The sequence below is a fragment of the Elephas maximus genome, chromosome 13, assembly GCF_024166365.1.
Source record: "Elephas maximus indicus isolate mEleMax1 chromosome 13, mEleMax1 primary haplotype, whole genome shotgun sequence".
Lineage (NCBI taxonomy): Eukaryota > Metazoa > Chordata > Mammalia > Proboscidea > Elephantidae > Elephas > Elephas maximus.
The window spans coordinates 91,337,242-91,357,016 of NC_064831.1; the positions used below are offsets into that span (position 1 = coordinate 91,337,242).

General features: G+C 41.0%; 1 protein-coding gene across 4 annotated transcripts in view; it reads left to right on the plus strand.

Annotated features, from left to right (window-relative positions):
• MEF2A (myocyte enhancer factor 2A) overlaps positions 1-10,963 on the plus strand; it is a 211,813-nt gene extending 200,850 nt beyond the window's left edge. For 3 of the 4 annotated variants that reach the window (XM_049906144.1, XM_049906146.1, XM_049906143.1), the window contains 3 exons: positions 718-844; positions 4,994-5,120; positions 6,701-10,963. In XM_049906144.1, coding sequence (XP_049762101.1) covers positions 718-844; positions 4,994-5,120; positions 6,701-7,055 — 609 coding nt within the window. In that variant the 3' untranslated portion in view covers positions 7,056-10,963. The remainder of the gene's footprint in view (positions 1-717; positions 845-4,993; positions 5,121-6,700) is intronic. The other variant, XM_049906145.1, reaches the window with a different exon arrangement.
• Positions 10,964-19,775: the final 8,812 nt, after the last annotated feature.

Sequence of the window (19,775 nt, forward strand, 5' to 3'; positions counted from 1 at the left end):
GACGAGGCTCTGTTCCTAACGCTCTTTTGAGTTGAATTTGTAGGTAAGTCGGAACAGGTGCACCCATTTCTTCCTTCGCCTTGTTTACTTCAGTATGAGAAAAGGCTCAAGGCTTCTCAGTGATTTAAAAGTTGCATGTGCAGCAAAGGAAGGGGATCGAGATGAAGAATTGGTTGCCGGTTAAGAGCTGGCTCAGTCGTTTCAAAGAGAGGGGAAATTCACGTAACATTAAAGGGCAGGTACACACTGTCCGTAAGTCGGGTGTCCATAAATCAGGGACTTACTGTACTCATGGACCTATGATCCCGAACATACAAATGGTCTTTGCTATCATCACGTATTTAGAGCCTACACACCTTTTACTGAGGGTAGCCTGGCAGTGTTTGTAATGGCATCACATCTCATTTAGGCTAACGTATAAAAGTGTTACCACCTATAATGTATGTTTCTGTTGTAAGGCCATGTCTATGATATCGATAAACTCTCTATGAAAAAAGAAAATGAATAACATAAAAATATGTCCCTTTAGTATTCTTATTTAATTAGAATATTTTAGTATAGAATGTTTTAAGATTTTCACATCACTTATTCAGAAAATACAACATTCATATTATAACACTGTGAAAAATATCACTTTTAAATTGAATGTTATTTTTAAAGTATTAAGCCTAAACATAAAAATACTCACATAATAACACTTTTTCTAATCTCCCACAGAATACCCAGAGGATAAGCAGTTCTCAAGCCACTCAGCCTCTTGCTACTCCAGTGGTGTCTGTGACGACCCCAAGCTTGCCTCCACAGGGACTCGTGTACTCAGCGATGCCCACTGCCTACAACACTGGTAAGCCTGCCCTATCGCCTCTCATGGGTTTTATTTCTCTCTTTTGTGATCAGTATGCCCTTTTGTGATTTTTAAACGGTGTATTTATTTAAATAAATAACCAGTTCTTTAGATTCACATTTGGATATATTAAAAAAATATGCTAGTCTTAAAAAAATTACAATTGTTAATAGTGGAATGAATTCATAAATGGGTTATTTCTATTCAGGGCTTCCAACCTGTTTATTCTGGTTCAAACCCCTGCTGAGGATTTGCATTTCCATCAAGCTCCCCAGGTGGTGCTGATGTTGCTGGTTAGGGACCAGTTCTGAGAACCAGTAGTAGAGCCGTGGCTCTCAAAATTTATTATACATAAGAATCACATGGGGATCTTGTTAAACTGTAAATTCTGATTCAGTATATCTAGGGTGAAAATGCAAATTCTTAGCAGGGGTTCCAGCCAGTTCTGCAGCTGTTTGTATTTCTCTAACATAAACTTCCACTTAACTCCTGACAGTAAAACAAGTAGCTGTTATCAGAATTGTGGCACACATCAAACCCAGGAGGCTAATAGCCTATTACTCAGTGTTTTCTATATAGTTTCTTATTACACAGTATCTCACTCCTCCCGGCTTTTTGAATAGAATATTTTTCTTTGTGCACTGTTAACCTATTTTGGGAAAGAACGTGAATCCTTTTGGACCTCAGGACTTGAGGATATGGTGGGCGTAGAGCTGAGTTGGGCAGGTTGTGCTCACCTCCTTGTAACTTACAGTTTGCTTTCAGTTGTTTGTGCCTGAGGAACAAAAACAAGTACTTCAGCCGTTCCTCCTCAGAGCTAGTCACTCTTCACCCCTTAAGTTTAGCCTTTGAGTCTTAAGATACCCTAGTTGGGGGGTTATATGGAGGAAGTTGAAGAATGCCAGTGACTAGAGGGGTGCTTTTAGCCAAACAGGCTGTGTGGGGAACCCTGTGCACAATGAGCTTCATTTCACTTTGCCACTTCAAGGAGTGTCAGAAAACACGTGTTTATGTGCTCTCTCTAGCTGAGCCAAACATGTGATGCTTCAGAGGAAAAAGGGACTGGTTTAACTGTGCCTTGTCCGTGATTCTGGGACTGTAAAGCAGGGAATTTCTATAGGGGACATACTCTGGGTGATTCTCACCGGTAGACTCTGATAAAGGTCATTACATTTTAGACTTGGGGCAAATGCTTTAGCTGTTCAGCTGCTGTTGGCAGCTGCCTGAGAGAGCAATTGATAAAAAAAAATTTTGATTTTGTCTTATTTTAAAACAAACAATTTTGAAAGATTTGGTTTTGTTTTGAGTGAAAAATATAAGGAAAAAAAAGCATCTGAGGAAATGTACACTACCTTTTGCAACAATCAAATAAAATAGCTAAATCCTCTGACAGCTAACTAGCCTAGCTAAAAAAAAAAAAAAAAAAAAGGATGTATGAATTGTAGCCTGGTGTTTATGTCTTAACACAGAGCAAGGTTCCAGAGTAAAGCCAGGGCTTATGCATTCATAGGATATTCTCTTTTAGTGTATTGATTACCGGCTGGCTGTACGTGAGGGACTTGAGTTTATTCTGCCTGAGGAGATGTGAGACATAGCTAAGTTGCTAACCGTGGAGAGGAAGTGCTGAGTGGTTGAGGTTACCCATTTATACTCTGAGACCTGAGAAGGTAGGAACAGAGAGAGATCTGTGGGCCAGAATGTTCAGAGGCGTATTGGCTAAGATGTAGCTTGAACTGGACGTTGAAGTTAGATTACAACTTACTGAACATTTCGTTACAAGGTTTTCAACATACTTACAAATTCCACGATACTTGTTTTTAGAAATGCCATTGGATTAGAAAGAATCTGTTTTTACAAGTTCAGAGGAATTACCAAAACCTATAAAGCTGGAGTCAGGTTCTCTCAAAACCATCAGTTGCTTACCTTCAGTCTCATTTGTTCTTTTGACAGACCGGCTTTATCTTTGCTCTCCTTTCACAGCATCTGTTCTGTTTGATTGTACCATATTTAACTTGCTTACCTATTTGCATTTCTCAGTATTTACAGGAAGTCCATGTTTTATCTTTCTTTAGTATCATACCCACCTTTCTGTACGTATTTAGTGTCAAACACATACCAGACAGGCAACAAAGGAATGAATAAATGAGCAGTGTTTCAAAAAGTAAAGTTCGGTGCTAAGGAACCCTATATGTGCTTCTTCTGCCTGTCAGTAAGGTTGCTCCCAGCTGCACAAGCGTATGCATGCGTTCATCAGCAAATATTTATGGAACACCTGCTGTGTGGCAGGTACCATGCCACACACTGGAAACAAGAGTGCAGAGTTAACAGTGGATCTTAGGGAAGAAAGGCAGAAGAGAAATGGCCTAGGAATAATTTATTGCAATTGTGTTAAGGGCTACATTTAAGCTTAGACCTAAAGAGGTGTGTGTGACTTAGCTAGGCAAAGGAGAGTGTCCTGGCAGAGGCAAGACCATGTGAAAGGCCTAGGAGACAGAAGGAACATGGCTGTCTTTAGGAACTGAAAGAAAGCCAGTGTGGCCGGAGGTACAGCAGTGGGTAGGGGTGCTTAGAGTCTAGACTGGGGAGGTAAGTAGGGGTTTAATAGCCCACCCAAATACCCAGTGCCCTTTTGGAAACTCAGTGGGGCAATTCTACTCCGTCCTATAGGGTTGCTTTGAGTTAATAGCCCATATTGAGGATTTTGGACTTTATCTTGAGAGCATTGGGAGACTGTAAAAGGTTTTAAGCAAAGGAGTGTTAGGATCATCTTTGTCATTTTGAAAATATCACTTTGGCTGCAGTGTACATAGGGGCAAGGAGGCCACAAAAGAGGCTGTTATAGTGGTGCAAGTAGTGGGTGCCAGTGGGTGCACTGAGTGGTGGCGGTAGAGTTGGGGAATTGTGGCAGACTTGCGAGACAGTGGAAAGATTGACCAGATGTGCTGGTTGGTGGTGTGAGTAAGAGAGCAGTATGAAGGATACCACCCACAGGTTTTTGGCATGGGCATCTGGGTGAGCGTTGGTGCCATCTACTAAAGTAGGTGGTATTTAAGGAGCAACAGGTTTGCAGGAGATGTGTCCAGTTTGGAGCATGTCAGATTTCAGTTGTTCAGGAGAGATGCTCATGTAGGCAGCTTGGATATAAAGGACCTAGGGGTCAAAAGTGCCCTGGAGGGGGCACTGAGAGAGAGAGGCATCGGTACGGTGGACCTCTCTGCCTCCTGCCTCCTGCCTCCGTGGGATGGTGGAGGCCACCTTCGAGCATCTAGAATGAGAGAAGTACAGAGTCAGAACAGAATACTGAGCACCAGCCATGCTGTTTCAACTCAATTCCTTTTAAAAAAAAAAATGATTCATTAAACGCCTCTCTGGAGGCAAGAGAGAAAAGTTAAAAGTAAAAGAGCTTTTGCCACCTCTCTTTAGAACTAAATAGAAAAGACAAGTGTTAATGATGAACTAAAAAAAGCTCTACATGTGAATGAGAATTAAGGTCCCAAGTCTTGGTCAGAGTGATGATGACCCAAGCATTCGTGTATAAAATGAGCTGTATTTTGCTCTTGTAGCACGTAAAGCTCTTTAATGAACGTGAAAGTATTTTGCAGTCAGTATGGAACTGTGACAGCACCAATACTGTAAACAAGTGCAGTTAACTCTCTGTGTAATAATGCATTTGGTGTTGATGTCTCTAAGCGTGGCGCTCAGTGAGAAGAGGTGCGGTGCCTTTCTGGCTCCCCCCGTACCTCAAGAACATACGTCTTCTGGGTCCAGGTTCAGTCTGAGTGAGCCAGAGGGCTTCTCTTTGTTCACAAAGGCAGTGCTGTGGGCATATTTGTTTAAAATAATGGCGGTGTGGGAACACACTCAACTTCTGTGAAGTAATAAACTACACGCATTTAGTACAAACCTGAGTTTTGTTATATTTAAATAATCTCAGACAACTAGATATACTCAGATCCTTTAAACCGACAAAAAGAAAGTTTTTGTGGGATTTAGACACGTAAGCGTGTTGTTTTGTGTTACGAAGTACCTAGCTTCTCTCAACCAAGAAACTTCTAGAGCCTGTTGGAAGAACAGGTTTTGCATGCGCCTTTGTAGAATAACATGAGGACCTTTCAGTATACACAAGAGCAATATTTTCTTCTTTTTTAGATTACTCACTGACTAGTGCGGACCTATCGGCCCTGCAGGGTTTCAACTCCCCAGGAATGCTGTCTTTGGGGCAGGTGTCGGCCTGGCAGCAGCACCATTTAGGACAAGCAGCCCTCAGCTCTCTTGTGTGAGTAACTAGAAGAATTTGCGCAAATCTTTATTCCCAGTCCACCACACTCTCTTTTCTTAACAGTTAGTCTTTTACCCTGTCGACTTTCATGTTAATAATCTTGCAGTGATTCTTTTTCAGTTGGACCCAAGTGTTCGGAGAAGTATTTTCTTTACGTGGCTGTAGATAATACCTTGGCTACCGAACGAACTAGGCGTTCCTTGAAGGGATTCAGGGAGCAAAGCATTTCTTACATGGACATACCAAGGCAGAGAGACCCTATTAGTCTAAGGGGGCGTCAAGGCACGGATGCCACCCATATGCACCCTGTCTTCTATGTGCTGATCAATAATTAACAGCCCATCTACTTCCACCCCTACTTCCAACACCTGTCTGTGGCTCCACAGTTTGAAGAAAGGCAGCTTGAAGGTATGCAGGCCCACCTACCACCCTTCCCTGTTTTTGCCTGCTGAATATCTGTGGACAAGGAGACTAGGAAAATAAGCTGTGCCCTTTGCTTTCTCCCTGGATTATAGGGGAGGAGAAGCGGGGAGTATCTTTCCTGTGAATTAGGCTACATAGAGTTCATATGGCTTGGCCAGCCCATTGCATATTCTGCACCTCACCAAGGAGGGTTCACAAAGAGAACATTCCTGTGAGCCAGGGTGTTGGGCTACCAGCGAGAGAATTACAGTGGTGCTCAGGGGTTACCAGACACCCCTGAGAAAGGAGAAGGGGCAGTGCTCTGGTAGACTCGTGGAACAGGTGGAGGAGAGCCAACAGGCTTCCCTGTGGGCTGGCTGCTTCACGCCTGCTTAGGGCAGTAAGGGGACCCTAGCCTCCTGCCCTGAGAGTACCCAGCAAGCCCTAGCTCAGGAAACCATTTTCCTCCCACATTCAGAAATAACTCTAGGTATATATTGTTATCAGTAGTTTTCTTGGGAATTACGTCAGGGAAATTTCTTTGTCTACACAGGTGTTTGCCCTTCAGGCCTATACTGAGCGTCTTAAATGAACACACTAAAAATAGCCCTGGAAAAGCCATTGGAAATGGTTTGGCCTGAAGCTCAGAGCTGGGGAGAAGCCTGTACACTTCCTGCTGTACCACTTTGAGCAAGTTACTTAGCCTTTCTGACACTGTTTCTTCATTTGGAAAATAAGAATGATATGACTCCCTTTTCAGAGTTGTAAAAGGGTAGGTGAGATACTGTGCCTATCATAGTGTGCAGAACTGAGAAGATGCAAAGGAAGAAAAGGGAGAGGGAACCAGAATCCAGGTCACCGTATTGTTCCTCTGCCTTCTTGGTCCACGCGCGGCATTAGCCACTGACGCTGTTTTTCAGCTACACAAGTATCAGCTGTGGGGTCGTGGCATCAGTAACTAAAGGGCTCAGCTGTATGGTTTTCTTCCTTCCAGGGAGAGGCAGTTTCTTTTTCTTAGAAGTGCTGAAGGAAACAGCCAAAACCAGTCTTTGGGAATTCTGACAGGATCTCAGCCACTGGGCTGTTTCCAGTCAGGCTGTGTCTGTAGTATCATTCCAGTTATGCAGATGCACTCACAACCACCTGACCGCTCTCTGTCTCTCTCTTCTCTACAGTGCTGGAGGGCAGTTATCTCAGGGTTCAAATTTATCCATTAATACCAACCAAAACATCAACATTAAGTCAGAACCAATTTCACCTCCCCGGGATCGAATGACCCCATCAGGCTTCCAGCAACAGCAGCAGCAACAGCAGCCCCAACCCCTGCAGCCCCAGCCCCAGCCCCGGCAGGAAATGGGGCGCTCCCCTGTGGACAGTCTGAGCAGCTCTAGTAGCTCCTACGATGGCAGTGACCGAGAGGATCCCCGGGGCGACTTCCATTCTCCAGTTGTGCTGGGCCGACCGCCAAACACTGAGGACAGAGAAAGCCCATCTGTGAAGCGGATGCGGATGGACGCGTGGGTTACTTAAGGCTTCCAGGGCTGACGTTTGTACTTTGTGTTACTGCAGTGAACTGCCCTACATATCTAAATTGGTCAATAAGGACATGAGTTAAGTATATTTATATGTACATACATACATATATATCCTTTACATATATATGTATGTGGGTGCGAGTGTGTGTGTATGTGTGGGTGTGTGTGGCAGACAGAACCAGGCACTTAACTTCAAACTCCCTGTAGATTGGCAGATATACGTCCCATGGCAAACAGCACCCTGTAGGCAGAGGTCTAGTCTGGCACGTCTTTGGACTACTCGTTTCGTAAGATAACCAGTTTTTGCAGAGAAATGTGTACCCATATGTAGCTATCCCACACTAGCTTGCGGAAACCTAGAGGGCCCCTACTTGTTTTATTTAACTGTGCGGTGACTGTAGTACTTACGAATGCTTTGTAGAACAGAGCAGTAGAAAAGCAGGAACCAAGAAAGCAATACTGTACATAAAATGTCATTTATACTAATTACCCAACCTGGCATGGGTCTCTATTACAAAGGGGTGCATGGGAAAGGGCTGTTGATATTTAAAAAAACAAAAAATAAAAACGCCCCTCACATAACTGTTTTGCACGTGCAAAAATGTATTGGGTCAAAGAAGTGATCTTTAGCTAATAAAAAGGAGAGAGAATAGAAAACACGCATGAGATATTCAGAAAATACTAGCCTAGAAATATAGAGCATTAACAAAATAAAACTAATATATTAAGTTATAATTGGAATATGTCAGAAGTCTCTTTTTACATTCATATCTTAAAAATTAAAAAAAACTGATTTTAGCTCATGTATATTTTATATGAAAGAAAACACCCTTATTAATTGATGATTATATATAAAATTATATTCACTACGTTTGAACACATTCTGCTATGAATTATTTATATAAGCCAAAGCTGTATGTTGTATTTGTTTTTTTTTTTTTTTTTTTTAAAGAATAGCTTTATCTTGTTTTAACTTTTTAGTTTTATTTCAGGAGCGGGGGGGAAACAAATATCTTGCGAGCAGAACCTTGGAAAAAAAAAGCCATGAACACTTACTATTCTATGTGTAAATTAAAAGTTGAGCCAAACTCTGTGTACATAGCATCTGAAATATATTATCACCTTTAATGTAAGTACCTATGTATTGTATGGTCACCAGATTAAAAAGTATATTTTTGTGGATTGCCACCAATTTGGGGGGAAAAGGCAAGGTCTTTATTAGAGTGCTCACTGTTTAATATTTACTATTTTGTTAAATATACTGTACTTTGGATTTTAATTTTTAGCCCAGTTTTTTCAGAGGATTGTATAAAGGGGTTTCTCCCCTCACTGGTGGTGAATGTGTGATGTTACATGGTAATCTTTGTGCTGTATGGGTTGAGCATCATTATATATTTTATATATATGTACATAAATAGCAAAGTGGCAAAAAAAATTAGTGTTAAGTTGATCCTGCATAAATATAAAATGTGTTGTAACAGATTTTATAAGGCATTATTTAAAAATTTGCCTTTTGTGAGGAAAAAAATGAGTAGAAAAAGCCGACCTAATTTAATTATTAGAGAAAATGACAAAATATTAGATGAGCACAAAGGTTTTATAAGTGGTAAATGATTAGGAGAAGCATTAATGGGGGAAGGGGTTTTTTTTCCCCCTTAACCCCCTAAAAATAGAACGATGCAGCTGGTTCCTGTATGCTGGCATTGTTAATGGTTATGTGTGTTGAAATGACATTTTTTTGGTGTGGGAGGAGAAATTCTCGTACGGTGCAGATCCTCATCCTCATCATGGTTCTTGCCAACCTGATTGAAATCAGTGGAGCTTTACTCTTACAGGAAGACAATGAATTGGTAATAGCTAGTTCCTCAGTTTACTGGGCTTGTGCCATGAACAAAAATTCAGAGTCCCGTATATCTTTTATCATAGCTTTTAAATGCTCCTTTTCCTGAGAAACTCCAAGTAAGGGTTTAAAAATTGCTACTTCATATTTTACAGTGAATATTGAGCAGCTAGCTGTAGTTTTTACTTAGATTTTGCTTTTCCCCCTAAATTATGTTCTTTTTGATGTTTTCCTCATATGCTACTTGTGAGAAACCTTCAGCCATATTTCTTGACTGACACATAGGTATGAGGTACAGGGTACACCTCCAGCAGTCACGGGATGCAAAATGGAGATTTTATTCAGTGGCAATTTGGGTAGTAAAGTTTGATACAGGCCAAAAAGGGGAGGGCAATATGCTGCGCTCTCTTCTCTTTGATACAGACATTTGGCTGTCATTCAGGAAGGATTTGTTTTCCTTTAAAATGTACTTATTTTCCTGAACTACTTACAGGCACATTTCTTCATAAGGTCACACCTAATTGAAACCAGTCTCCCAACACTGAATTTCCAAGATAATCCTTACCACTTTGTAAACCATTTATAGCTTTGAAAGTGTGATGTGATCTTTCATTATTATTTATGCATGTTCACAAACTTCTGCTGTACGTTGGGATAGGAGTTAACACATTCACATTTACTGTCTATTTTCTTGTGTGCCTTATGAGATGGCTTTTCTGACTGTATCTCAGTAGTCTTTCTTTCTATGCAGGTTTATAATCAGTACAACTACTGTTTTCTAAAATAATATTACACAAGGCTCGGAGTTTGTATTTAAATTACACTGACCAAGTAACAATTTATTCCGTTTTCAGGAACTGAATATTTGACTGTTAACCTTCTCTCCACATGTCCAGCGTGATTTGGAGCATGTGGGCTTGACAGAGACATCCTTCACCAGACACCCATGTACAAACACATCCACATACACACCTCTTGGTGGAAACCAATTCAGAGTGGGCAACACACTAATGGTGTTACTTTAGAACCTACTTTTCTTACCCTTTTAGATTCATGTGTTTTGTATAAGACACCATTTGCAAGAAAATTTGATCCCTTCAGATGAAATATTTTATTACTAAAAAATAAAAACAAAAAAAGTTTCGAATAAGTTGCGCCGGTTACAGTCCACTTTCCAACAGCTGTCCGTCCTTCGGCACTCTAACTGGTATCCCACTGAGAGTGAAAGTCATCACTGTGTGTAGACAAACGGTCCCAACCAAACTCCATCTTTTGAGCCCTAATTATGTCCATTGTGTTATAGACTAAATCAGGGGTTTGTTCTAAAAGAACAATATATGTTTTACCATTTCCTTGAAGGACAACTAATTATGCATTCACATAGTTTCTGTATTAACCATCATGCGCACAAGAAATACATAGTAAATAAGGAACCTGAAAACTCCTGGCACCGGGTCATGAGAAGCTAGATGATTAGAATGTGAAAAATATTTTACAAATGTAAAACTTTTATTTCTCTGTAGAACCTTTCTTCACTTTGCTGTGCAAGAAGACACTGCTTTGCTATATTTAAAATGGCTTTTTTAAAAGAGATTTATGTATTTGGTAAATGTTTGTAGTCAACAGTTCACACAAGAAGCTGTACACGGTTTGATCAAGTAAAACCGTTTGGCGGCACAAGCTGGACTTTGTTGCCATCCTTGAGATGAACCTTTTAAGAAAAATAAGTTAATCTCAATTTTTCCCTGAATGTGTTGTTTTTTCTTCATTATACAATAAATATTATAGTGAACTTTTTATCAAATGGTTAAGAAAATGCTAGAGGTTGTTGTAAACTATTTGTATCCTGCACTCACTACAGTAAAGACGGACTGGCTTTTACTGTGTACTCCGGACTCTGTCATGTTTGCCTGAGGAGACTCGGGGAGAATGGAACTCCAGAAAGGGCTATTTTTGGCACCAGTCATACCCTTTCCCCAAAACCCTTTCCCTTCTCCATTCCCCTCACGAAAACCTCTTCCAGCCTCCAGGTCCCATGTACTTCTTTGCAGACATGCTTAAGGAAACTGTTCCGGTGCCCAACCATCCCACCCATATCGATTCCCCAGGCCTCCCTGTAGGGACAGAAGTCCTGCCGGCCTTGGAACCCTTTAGGATCCAGCCGGTGATCCAGTCCCCAAACTCACTTAGCCTGGGTGTTATGCATTCGTGGCCATGGAATGATTCTATCCATTCAGGCTCTAACAACTACTACTCACAGAAGATACACCAAAGAGTGCGGGGAGGGGGGGCGGAGTGGAGTACTGTTAGAACTATCATTAGATATTTTATTTACTTTGTTGTTGAGAATACACACAGCAAAACATGCACCAATTCAAAAGTTTCTACATGGACCATTTAGTGACACTGATACATTCTTTGAGTCATGCAGCCCTTCTCAGCCTTCTTTTCTGGGTTCTTCATCCCTCATTAACGTAAGGTTCCTATCTCATCTTCCAAGTTGCTGCTGTTAATTCAATCCCATATAGATAGTTCTTAAGAGAGCATAATGCTCAAGGCAGACATATTTTACCAGTTAAGCTAAACTACTGTTTGGTTTTAAGAAGACTTCAGGGGATATTTTTAATTTAAAGATGATCTCAGGGCAGTAGTAGTTTCAGGGGCTCATCCAACCTTCATGGCTCTGGGAAATCAAGTCCCTGAGAATGTGAAATTCTGTCCTACATTTTTCCTCTATTGATCAAGATTCTTCACCATTAAGTGCCCCCCCCTTCCAGCCCTGGTAACCACTAATAAACTTTGTTCTCTCTACATCTGCCTTGTCTTTTTATGTAAGTGAGCTCGTACAATATTTGTTCTTCTGTGGTTGACTTATTTCACTCAGCATGATGTCTGCCAGCTCCAGCCATGTTGTAGCATGTATCAACACTTCATTTCTCCTACTGGCTGAGTAGTATTCCAGTGTATGTATGTACCACTTTTTATCCATTCATCTGTTGATGGGTGTTCAGGTTGTTTCCACCTTTTGGCTATTGTTAATAGTGCTGCAGTGAGCATTGGTGTACAAGTCTGGGTCTCTCAAGTCTTTTTGGTATGTACCTAGGAGTGGAATTGCTGGATCATATGGTATTTTTTTTAGTTTTTGGAGGAACCACACTATTTTCCCCAGCAGCTGTACCGTTTTGCATTCCCGCCAGCAGTGGGTAAGGATTCAATTTCCCCACATCCTTGCCCACCTTTGTTATTTTTGTTTTTTTTTTTAATCTTAGCCATGGTGGTGCAATGGTTCAGCATTCAGCTACTAACCAAAACGTCGACAGTTTGAATCCACCAGCCATTCCTTGGAAACCCTATGGGGCAGTACTGCTCTGTCATATAGAGTCACCGTGAGTCAGAATAGACTCTATGGCAATGTTTTTGTGTTTTTTAATCCTAGTGGGAGTGAAATGATACTGTGGCTTTGAGTTGCATCTCTCTGATGGCTAATGATGCTGAGCATCATTGCACGTGTTTGGTGGCCATTTGGATGTCCTCTTGGTGAAATGTCAAGTCCTTTCCCGATTTATGATTGGGTTGTCTTTTTATTGTTGTCAAAGTTTTATGCTTTTTTGTTATTGTCAGATATAAGGTTTCAGAAGATATTCTCCCAGTTAGTAGCTTGTCTTTTCACTTTTTTTCGTAGACTTTTGATGAACCAAAGTTTTTAATTTTTTTGAAGTTCCATAAATAAATTTGGTTTTTTGCTGTTTGTGCTTTCGTCATTATGTTAGATAATCCATTGTTAAAAGCTAGGCCTGATGACGTTGCTTCTGCTTTTTCTTCCAAGAATTTTATGGTTTTAGTTTGCACATTTAGGTCATTGATCCATTCTGAATTTGTTTTTGTAGATTCTATTTATCTTTGAAGCTTAGAGGGTGAAATGACTTGTTTTGCCCAAAATGCATACATAGTAAGCAAGAGGCAGTAGAAGACAGGTTGACTAAAGTGAATTGAGTTTTATTTTCTAAAGTGGTAGGTGTGTGTTCCAGGATGTGGGTAGGCCCTTTTCAGTGGTTGTCCCTCTTGGTTGTAATTCAGCTAGAAAATGAAAAAATGCAGCGAAAATGTTCTCAGCCTCTGATTTTGCCTTCCAGGCCAGCTCCCAGCTAAGCAGATTCTTAGTGTCAAATGAGATTAAAGGCTAAATCTTTTGTCCTGGTTTTACTTGCTGGCTACAGTGCAGCTCTTACCAGGTTTTGAAAGCTGGGTGAGTCCTGTGGTTAAAAATACTCTAATCAGAGCTACAGCTACTTAAAAATCAATTCACTGTGACTTCCTAGTTAGCGCTCACTGTGACTTGCTGGGCTTTCTCATGTTTTTAAGTTGATTACGCGTATGGCTGGCACCAGCCAAGAAAAAGCGTTTTCCTGCTGGAGCCCAATGCCAGTTGGATGGCTCCAAACCAGTCTGCTCCGACTGACAAGGGGCCACAGTGCCACTAAAACAGAGGAAGATAGAGTGTTGTTTCTTCCTATCTTCTGCAAGAGTTAATGGGGTTTCATATGGGAACTTAAACCACCGTCGAGAGAGGGGCTCCCCAGGGGCTGAGTGGACTTCTGTCATTCGTCTATCCTGCCATGCTCAGCCCAGGGGAATATTTATTAAAGGGCGCCCTGCTCTCCACCTGCCACCATGTTTGAAGTGAAGACATGCTCTTCCCAGGCAGCCCTAGCCGATGACTGTACACGGCAGGGTACTAGGGACTGGCCAATTCATGGCATAATTACTACAGATAAGTAAACACAGTTAAACCCGTGCTACCTTGCTTATTGGGTAATCCATCCCTGTTAGCCATTCATCCATCACAGGCACCCCCCGACACACACATAATAAATCCTGTGCACTCTTAACTCCCATCTCAGTGTCTACCTTCCAAGAGACCTGAACCCACATAGCCCCTGACCCAGCTTAGCGTCGTGGTCCTACCACACCCCAGTCACAAACATACCCAGCTTCTCTGGCACTTTTCTAGCAAAACCCAACCATGCTTAAATATAGTATCTGCCTACTCAGTGTCTACATCCAGGCAGATGAATACAGGCTGGAGGAAAAAAATCAGTGACTTTTTTTTTTTAACTTTTTTCCAAACTTTATTTAGAATTTTTAGACTTACAGAAAAGTTGCAAAAAAAAAATTCTGTATATTCCTCAGCTTTTCTTAATATTAACATCTTACATAACCATATGCAAGTATTCATACCAAAAAATTAACCTTAGTGCAGTACCTTTAAAGACATTTGAATCTCACCATTTTTTCCACTAATGCCTATTTTTGTCCTGAGATCCATCAGACCCCACATTGCTTTTGTTATTTCTCTGTAATGATTCCTCAGTCCTTTCTTGATTTTCATTACCTTTGACGTTTTGGAAGAATACTGATTATTTTGTCTAATATCCCCAATGCAGATTTGTCTGCTCATGATTGGAAGGATGTATATTTTTATCGAGAGTACCATAGAAATGATGTTATGTCGTCCTTAATACACATACGTCTTACTGTGGGTTATGTTGGCCTTGATCGCTTGTTTAAAACAGCTTTCACCAGGTTTCTCCACCGTAAAGTTACTGTCTTTCCCTTTGTAAATTAATTACAAATTAGATTGGGGATTATACTTTGAAACTGTCCAGATTTCTCCTCAACCGTACCCACTAATTTTAGCAGATTATCTGCAACAGCTATTACTGTGGTATTTGCCTGTTGTCTTCTACACGTATTAATTGGAATACCATTGTAAGGAGGAGCAGCCCCTTCTGCCCCACTTCTTTATTATGGGCTCATGGATTTTTTTTTTTTTTTTAATTCTGTGGGTTATCTAGTACTACAGTTATTTTGTTGTTCCGATTGTTCCAGCTTTGGCCATTAGGAACTCCTTCAGGTAGACTCCTGTGTTCTTTTGACAGCCTCCTGCCCTTTTTTTTTTTTTTTTTTAAGGACTTCCCTTCTGGCACCACAGAATGTCCTACACATCTTGTGTCCCCTGCCCCAGCCCTGGAAGCCACCACTTCTGCAAGGATTCCTGGTTCCTTTTACTGGAGAATGGTATTTAGAAACCAACAGCTAGGCACTGGGTGTGCTCATTGCTACTCGTGTGTCACTGCTTTTAGGCCCCCTCTGTGGACAAAGGAGCCCTGGTGATGCAGCGGTTAAAGTGATCGGGTGCTAAACAAAAGGTCAGTGCTTCAAAACCACCAGCGGCTCTGCAGGAGAAAGATGTAGCAGCCTGCTTCCCTGGAGATTTACAGCCTTGGAAACGCTGTGAGGTCGCTGTGGGTCAGAATCGACTCAGCAGCGGTAGGTTTGGTCTGTGGACAGAGCTAGGAAACATCTGAGTAAATACATGTAGGTGTGCTAACTCAGACACAGACACACATACATATCCTGTAGCTAATGTATATATACACATATAACCATGAATTTATACTAATACTTGGGATTTCAGTTCAGAATTCAACACCATAAGGTTTATTTTTAGCCTTTCCCTTCCCTTATTTGTAACTTCTTTCCCATATGGTGATAAACTAGCTCTCTTATCTACAATCTCTTTACTTATTTGTTCAATTATAGCCCGGGTAGCTCAGTCAGTAGTGCATCAGACTTTTAATCTGAGGGTCCAGGGTTCAGGTCCCTGTTCAGGCGCTAGCAGTTCTTTGGAAACCCCGGTGGCGTAGTGGTTAAGTGCTATGGCTGCTAACCAAAGGGTCAGCAGTTCGAATCCACCAGGCGCTCCTTGGAAACTCTATGGGGCAGTTCTACCCTGTCCTATGGGGTTGCTATGAGTCGGAATCGACTCGACGGCACTGGGTTTGGTTTTTTTGGTTTGGGTTCAATTATAGTATACGCATTGTTTCAGAACTGCTGACCCATACCTGTGTGGGAAACACATTTACTAACAAGCATTTATGTAGTTCTTTTGTTTCTGACCTTGTATTATCCAGCGGAAATCATGTTCCCCACAGTTACTTTTAGTCTCCAGCTCCCCTCAGTGTGGTTATGTTAATCATTTCCAATGCAGTTAGGATCATGTGTTAAGTGTGTGTATTCCATGTTGGGTACCACTACACACACATCCTCGTTGGTCTTATTTAATTATTTGAAGAAGGGGCATGTGAAGAGTGTCTGAAACATTACTATGTTTCTAAGAGGTGGAGCTTAGTGGTATAACCAGAAATCAGTCCATAGAGTGATCAGCTCATACAAATATTCACCACTGTTTCTACAGCTGTGTAGTACTCCATTATCTGGGGGCACCATGGCTGCTTCTCCTATGAAGAGGCACTTAAGTTGTTTCCGGTAGTTTGTATGTATCAGTGAAACCTTGGGATATGTATTTTTATGTTGTTGGAGATGTATCTTCAGGGTAGATGCCTAGAAGCGGGACTGCTAGATAAGTTCATGACTGGCTTGGCTAGGTATTGTCAAGATTTTCTCCAGAGGATTTTACCAATTTGCGTTTCCTCCAGCATTGTATGAGAATGCCTGTTTCTCCACAACCTCTCCAACAGAGTGTGTTGTCATAGTTTTTGTTTTTACCCAGTCTAGTTTTTAGTAGGTGAGAAATTCTATCTCAACATTGTTTCAATTTGCCTTTCTCTGTTATGAGTGAGTTTGAACATTTCTTCATGTGTTTGAGGGCCATTTTAATCCCCTTTGTGTGAATTGTCTGTTCTGTCTTTTTACTGTTTGCCTGTCAGGTTTTGGGTCTTTTATTCCTCACTCATAAGAGTTCTTTTTAGATTGGGGATATTAGCCCTTTGTCATATATGTTATGAATATTTTCTTCCAGAGAATCAGCTGTCTTTTGACTTTGTTTATGGTGTGTTTTGTCATGCAGAATTTTATATTTTTATGTAATCAAATCAATCTTTTATTGCCTGTGGATTGTGAGTCATACTTAGAAAGCCTTTCCCTACACCAAGGTAAGAGAGGAGTTCACCCATGTTTTCTTCTAGTACTATTATGGTTTCATTTTTTATATCTAGCTCTCTAATCCATTTGGCGCTTATTCTTGTGTATGAATTTAATTACATATTTTTCCAAATGGCTAACAAGTTTTCCTAGCTGCATTTATTAAAACGTCCATCTGTACTCCAGTCATCTGGGATGCCACATTTGTCAAATACTAAGTTTCCATGTACATTTAGGCATAATTCTGAACTTTCTATTCCACTATGACCACAAATTTTTTTTCTCAATTTTTTTATTGTGGTAAATTCGTAGGTAACAAAACATTTGCCATTTCAACAATCTTCGCATGTGCAGTTCAGTGCCATGAAATATGTTCATCATGTGATAACCACAGATTTTAAATAGACTCACAACACTCCCCAGAAATGCAACTACAATTCCCTGGTATGTTTGCTTCCTCACTTGCTGACATTTCTATTTTACACTTTCTTCTCTCTATTCAAACCTCCAAGACCACTTCCTCCTCTTCTAGCTGATTACTTCCTCTCACGTTTTTCATTGAGAAAACAGACGTAACCTAATGAGAACTACCTAATCTTCCCACCATGAAAATCCAGGAGCCTGTCTGCATTTGTTCCCACATGCTTTGCCTTTCCTCCAGTCGCTATAGATGAACTGTGTGTGCTCTTATTTGAGGCCATGTTGTATATGAAATCCCATGACCTCTCTCTCAGTCTTCACTCCTGCAACTATCTAATTTTTTCTGGCAGCATCAATTTCTCCTTCCCTTCTAAAGCATACCCATCAGCGTAAAGGCACACCTTTCAGTCATCCATTTCAAAAACCAAATCAGAACAAAACCCTCCAGCTACTACTTCTTTATAACACTTGAGCTCAAATAAACCAAGTTCTGTCGAGTTGACTCCAACTCATGGTGATCCCATGTGTGTCAGAATAGAGCTGTGCTCCATATAGTTTTCAAGGCCCAATTTTCCTGAGTAGATTGCCAGGCTTTCTGAGGTGGCTCTGGGTGGACTTGCACCTCCAACTTTTTGGTTAGTAGCCAAGTAGATTAACTATCTGCACCACCCAGGGACGCCTAGGGCCCATATAGAGATCATCAAATTCTCTCCAGTTTACCCCAGGGTGCTCTACTTATTATTTTCTATATGTGATATGACCTGAAAAAGATGGGGAAGCACTGATTTACATGGATACCGAGAGTGAGAACAGGCACTAAAGACCACTGAATTCAAGAGAGGGAAAACCTGTAGATGATGCAACAAGGAAGTCCAGTAGGTACTATGTTCTGATGACTTGTGCTTCAAAGGAGTAAGAGAATTTAGGAAGCAGCAATGATCTTAAAGTAGCACTTCTGGATCACTTGTCCATGAGCTGTCCTCCTTTCCCAGCCACTCAGCTGAGATAATACCCTCAAAACCATGGGGCCTAGCACTTGACACGTAAGAGAAATGTAATAATATTTCTTCAGCCCAGATCAACCACACATCTCCAATGCAGCTATCCCCCTGGTGCCTGGAATTCAGCGGACTCACTCTCAAGCCATTCAAGAAAGTCTGCCCCTTCTGACTTGTGGTACCATGATCCAGGACAGGTTCATAAATTCAGAGCCACTGACAGGCCCATTCCTTTGGATCTGCCTCTGAACCAGTCTTACCCTCATGCCATCACTTTGGCTGCCCCTACCCTAACTCTAGCCTGTGGACGTCCACTTCTGGCCTTAATGGAATAACGAACCAGATGTATTCTTCAACCTCAAACAAGTACAAAAGAAAAAAAACAGATGAAAGCTGAGATGTTAAACCACAAGCAGCACCAGATAGTGATCCCTGAGAGAAGAGAAATAAATTACATAAAACTGATGAGTGCCCCCAACTCAGTGCCTGGAGAATTTCCAGGCCACAGCACAAACAGAGCCCAGGGCCTTGCTAAGTTGAAGAGAAGAGCCAGAGCTTGGAATTCAGGGAGGCCAAGTCAGCTAGAATTTGTAGGGCCGAGTACTGGGGAGGGGCCAGCTGAACAGAGATCCCCTCAAGCCTGTCTGTGTACTGATCAGCACATGCATGTGAGGAAATCTCTGAGGCCAGGGAAGACCAACAGAAAAAGTCAGTGGAACAATCCAGATAGCTCACTAAGTACCAGGAATAACACACAACATTGGCTATCACAAGGGTATTGCTGTAGTAGTGTGGACAAATTAGCCCTAGACTACCAGCTACTCTGAACCTGCTCTAACAAGGCTTAAAAGTAAGCCTCAAAAGGATCGAACTGATCCCAAAACTAAGCCCAAAAATACTTAAAGGAATGCAACAGAATCCAGCACCCAACAACATAAAATTCACTATATCTAGCATCCAATAAAAAATTACCAGGTGTGTAGAGAAACAAGAAAATACAACCCATAATCAGGAGAAAAATTAACAAACAAATATACTTAGGATGACAAAAGGTAGAATTAACAGACAAAAACATTAAAATAGCTATTATACTCCATATATTCAAGACTATAGGGTCACTATGAGTCGGAATCAACTCGACGGCACTGGGTTTGGTTTTTGGTTTTATTCAAGACTATATGAACATAAATGGACCATATGACAAAGACCCAACAGAACTTCTAGAAATGAAAAATTCCTGTAATGAAACATGCACTGAATGGAATTAATAGCAGATTTAGACAGTATAAAAGAAAACGGCAATAGAAGCTATCCAGAATTGAAGAAAAAGACGGAATAAAAAATGAACAAAACATCAGTGCACTGTGGGACTACATTAAGTGGCATTAAATTAAATTGGAATTACATTAAATTGGAAGGGGAAATCAGAAAATATATTTGAAGAAATCATGGTTGAAATTTTTCCCAATTAGATGAAACTATATAAACCCACAGATCAAAGAAGCTTAATGAA